The following is a 3,942-nucleotide window of genomic DNA, read 5'->3' on the forward strand; positions in this document are numbered from 1 at the left end:
GTGTGTTGATGTCTCCCTAGGCAGGATCGTTACTATAGATATTGACGTCACAAACCAAGACAACTAAATCTTCAGAATATGACGTAATGGCATCACACAGGAAGAAAACTACTTTAAGGAAACAATTGTGACTACGTGGTATTCAAATAATTTCCTTAAAGTAACCAACCGTCCACACAGTTTTAAAAGGAACAAACAAACAAACAAACATGGGTGTTTATTCGCAAATTTAAAAGCTATTATAGAGTTAGAATGGTCTGTTCAATGCCTTCCAGGCTGCCGTGGAACACTGTTCTGTTTGGTTCCTCAACCTTTGACCTGGTTCAACCGTCGCCTCCGGCACTTACCGCGGTGTCCCGCCGGCCCCTTGCTGTCTCTGGTGCCGTCTTCCCCCACTTGTTGGGGCGGTTACTGCTTCTGTCTCCGCCTCAGAACCTGACTGGCCAGAGCCAGGAGTTGATATTTTCGGACTCCCAGATCCTCCTCCTACTCCAGAAGACATTGAGTCTCCTGCCGCTACTCTCACCAGCTCCACAGCTCACAAAAGGTCAACTGCTGCCTTCCTGCTCCAGCCGACGTTGAGTAGCCATGGCTGCTTCTGATTCACAGCTTGAACAGATTTACCTGTCGGAGTCTAACGCTGCCCTCAACTCTCAGATCCAGTTGCAGCTGTATGGCAGTTACATCTACCTCTCTATGGCTTCGTTCTGCAATAAAGAGGAAGTGGCCCTAGGGTCCTTCGCGCTCTTCTTCCTGCGTCAGTCACAGAAGTGGATGAAACGCACTGAGATGCTCTTCTCCCTGCTGACCGAGCGCCACGGCTCCCTAACCCTTGGAAGGATTGCCAATCAAGACCACCGCCAGGACTGGTTTGATGGTCTCATGGCGATGGAGTGCGCTTTCCATCTGGAGAAGACAATCAACCAGAGCCTTCTACAGCTGTACAGCCTGGCTAACAACAAAGGCGACCTCTCCCTCTGCCAGTTCCTGAAGTGCCATTTTCTGCCACAGCAGGTAGAAATCCTCAAGGAGATGGGTGGCTACATGACCAACCTGCGCCGGTTGGGGGCTCCGGAAAATCACAACGCGGAGAAGCTCTTCGACCAGCTCACCATGGCAGACAGCATCAAGAAGAAGTGAAATGGGACTGTTCCCGCTTGGGTGGGGTCTTCCTCAGCTCTTCAGGCAAGATGCTCACATTATATTTCTAGAAGCTTCCCTAGTTTTTCTTTTTGGCATTCTTTGCAATAAATCTGTTTGTTTCTAAGCAGAACAACCGCTTCCGCTGAGTCATATGTGTAAAATTCTCGCCTTTAAAGAATCAAGACAGATTCCCTTGCAGGTCTAAAATGAGTATCCAGGTGTCTCTACACACACCCAAGTCGGGTCCCCTTGCAGCTGAGAGCTCACGTAGGTGGAAGGGAAAGGATATTCACAGGTCCTGGGAAAAAGACCAAATTAGTCTTGTCTTATGAACAGTGTGAGCTTGGGGTGCGGGGTGGGGTGCGGGGATGGGGTGGGGTGAGGTGGGGTAGAGTGGATTAAGTGGCCTGTATGTAGTACTGGGGTCTAAGCACGGGGAGAGTGCAAACACATGGTAAAAGTTTAAACACATGGATGAAGTCAAGTAAATGGAATTGGTAGGGGTTAAAACAGGGGCCTGAATGCCTCCAGAGCTGGAGTTGCAGATGGCCCTGAGCTGTGTGACAGGGCGGAGCCAAACTCGGCTCCTCTGCAAGAGCAGTTTCTGTTTTTAGTAGCTAAGCCATTTCTTTAGCCCCTCGATTTTATTTTTCTGTTTTTACTGGTTTATTGTATATTTTATTTTAGTTATTATTGTGTGTCCAGATGTACAGGCTTAGGCATGCCAATGCACGTCTTACACAAATACCAAATAATTGTTTTAAAATAAACTTCTTTATTATTTATTCTCAGATTTTTAAAGAAAAGCAGTTCCCAATCTGGAGGTTGAAAGACCCTTTTTCTCAGGGATCAAATATCAGATATTCTGCGTATCAGATATTTACATTATGAATCATAACAGTAGCAAATAACAGTTTGAAGTAGCAACAAAAATAATTTCCAGAGAGCCTCAGGTCAATTCCCAGCAACCACATGGTGGCTCACAACCACCTGTCATGGGACCTGATGCCCTCTTCTGGTGTGTCTGCAGACAGCTACCGAGGAGTACTCATATACATAGAATAAAAAACATCTTTAAATAAAAAAGAATCTCAGGAAGTAGAAAGGGCAGAGATTTAAAGGGAGGCTACAAGGGAAGTTACAGAGTCATACTTCTCATCCAGTGTGATGTTTTCTTGTTATCCTGGGGGTATCAGTGAGTTAAAAAGGAGTGTGTGGGTAAACTGGGAATTCAGCCAGATCACCAGCCCCAGAAGGGAGGGAAATCCCCCAAACTGGCAAAGACAACCTTAATCACTGTAGCCTTTCCCTTAATTACAGGTGTGCCTTCCAGCCTAGGGAAGAGATGACTTTTAAACATCAGCCAAGGAAAGAGATTGTCTGAGAGTCAGTAAGGTACCACCCAGGAAGGCAGTCTCTTTAGGCTCTCTTCTGCAACACAGGCCATAACCTGAGTTGCATTGGTTGCCTTGGGAAGATCAGAGGGTTGGAAATCCCCAGAATGAGCTATCATCCAGCTGTCTTCATTCAGAGTAGCTTCTCTTCAAGCTCAATAAATACGGGGTGGCTGCCATTCTCGCTCATCTCAAAGCCCTCCAGGAGAAACCTGCATGTTTGCTAGAAGCAGCACACTGGAATTTGTGAGCTAAATTGTTATCTGTGCTCTATTCACAGGGATCTGCAGCTCACTCCAAACTTGCCTGACAGGTCTCTTCTGTCCTCCCTTCTTTCTGCTTCTTGTGATTGACTTTCCAGGAAAATCAAGAGACACCATTAAGAAGTATAGGCCTTGATTTTACCTGGAAAAGTAGTATTTCCTCATGTGCAGGCCTCAGAAGATAACAGTGATCAGACTCCAGTGCCCATTACAAGCCACTCTTGGTCAGGTCACATTTTGTAGCTTAAAAAAAAAAAAATCTCTGACAGGGAAAGCTTGGCACAGGAGCAACTCAATTGTTTCTTTTAAAAAAGAGTTCCTATTTCATCTTTAATTATGTATATGTGGATGTGGATGTGTGTCTATATGTCTGTGGGTGTTTGGAAGGGCCAGAAAAGAGCAACCTACCCTCTTCAGCTAAACTAGCAGCAGTTGTGCAATAACAGACTCCTGTGTGTGTGTGCTGGGAAACGGCTAGATCCTCTGTCTGAGCGGGGTGTGACCAAGCCAGCTGTCTCTCTAGAGTCCAGCCCCATTGATTTTTATCTCTATTCTGCTGCAAGTAGAAATGCCTTTTGACTCAGTTTTGACAGTCACTAGCAGGCTCTGGAATATGTGAGACTGTAATGAAAATGAATAGGAAACTTTTAATCTGCTGAAAGAAGCTCCGTTTTATTTTCTAATATCCAGACTTTGACCTTCACTGAAAGTTTCCTTATTCTCGCACACTGCCACACAGCTGACAGAAAGGTAGAGGCAAACTTCTAGATGTGCCATCCGCTCAAGTCCTGGATAACTGAACTTTAAATACTTAGTAGAAAGATATGACTTGTTCTTTGAGCCCTGGAACTTACCACCCTGAGACACACAGCTGGATGAGAGTCAGTCCCTGACCATGCTTTGTTGCTTTGGGGGAATGATATCTGAAACAGTGGCCGTTGCTATGGGTACCAGAATCTCAGGAAATTGTCCTATCAGGACATACTAGGGGGAAATGATAAAATTGATAACTTCATTTGTGGCTCAAACACGGATTCAAATGAACTGTGCTGAATAATTTACCTCTGGGAGGAAAATCTTCACTGTATCACAGAAGGAAATTTCTTAATAGATGGTTGTCACCAACAACTTGTATTTCATTT

General features: G+C 45.2%; 1 protein-coding gene across 1 annotated transcript; it reads left to right on the top strand.

Annotated features, from left to right (window-relative positions):
* Nucleotides 1-588: 588 nt before the first annotated feature.
* LOC127674878 (ferritin heavy chain-like) lies at nucleotides 589-1,140 on the top strand. Its single transcript, XM_052170668.1, has one exon. The coding sequence runs from the start codon at nucleotides 589-591 to the stop codon at nucleotides 1,138-1,140; it is 552 nt and encodes a 183-aa protein (XP_052026628.1).
* Nucleotides 1,141-3,942: the final 2,802 nt, after the last annotated feature.

This window comes from Apodemus sylvaticus, chromosome X (assembly GCF_947179515.1).
Source record: "Apodemus sylvaticus chromosome X, mApoSyl1.1, whole genome shotgun sequence".
In the NCBI taxonomy this organism is placed as follows: domain Eukaryota; kingdom Metazoa; phylum Chordata; class Mammalia; order Rodentia; family Muridae; genus Apodemus; species Apodemus sylvaticus.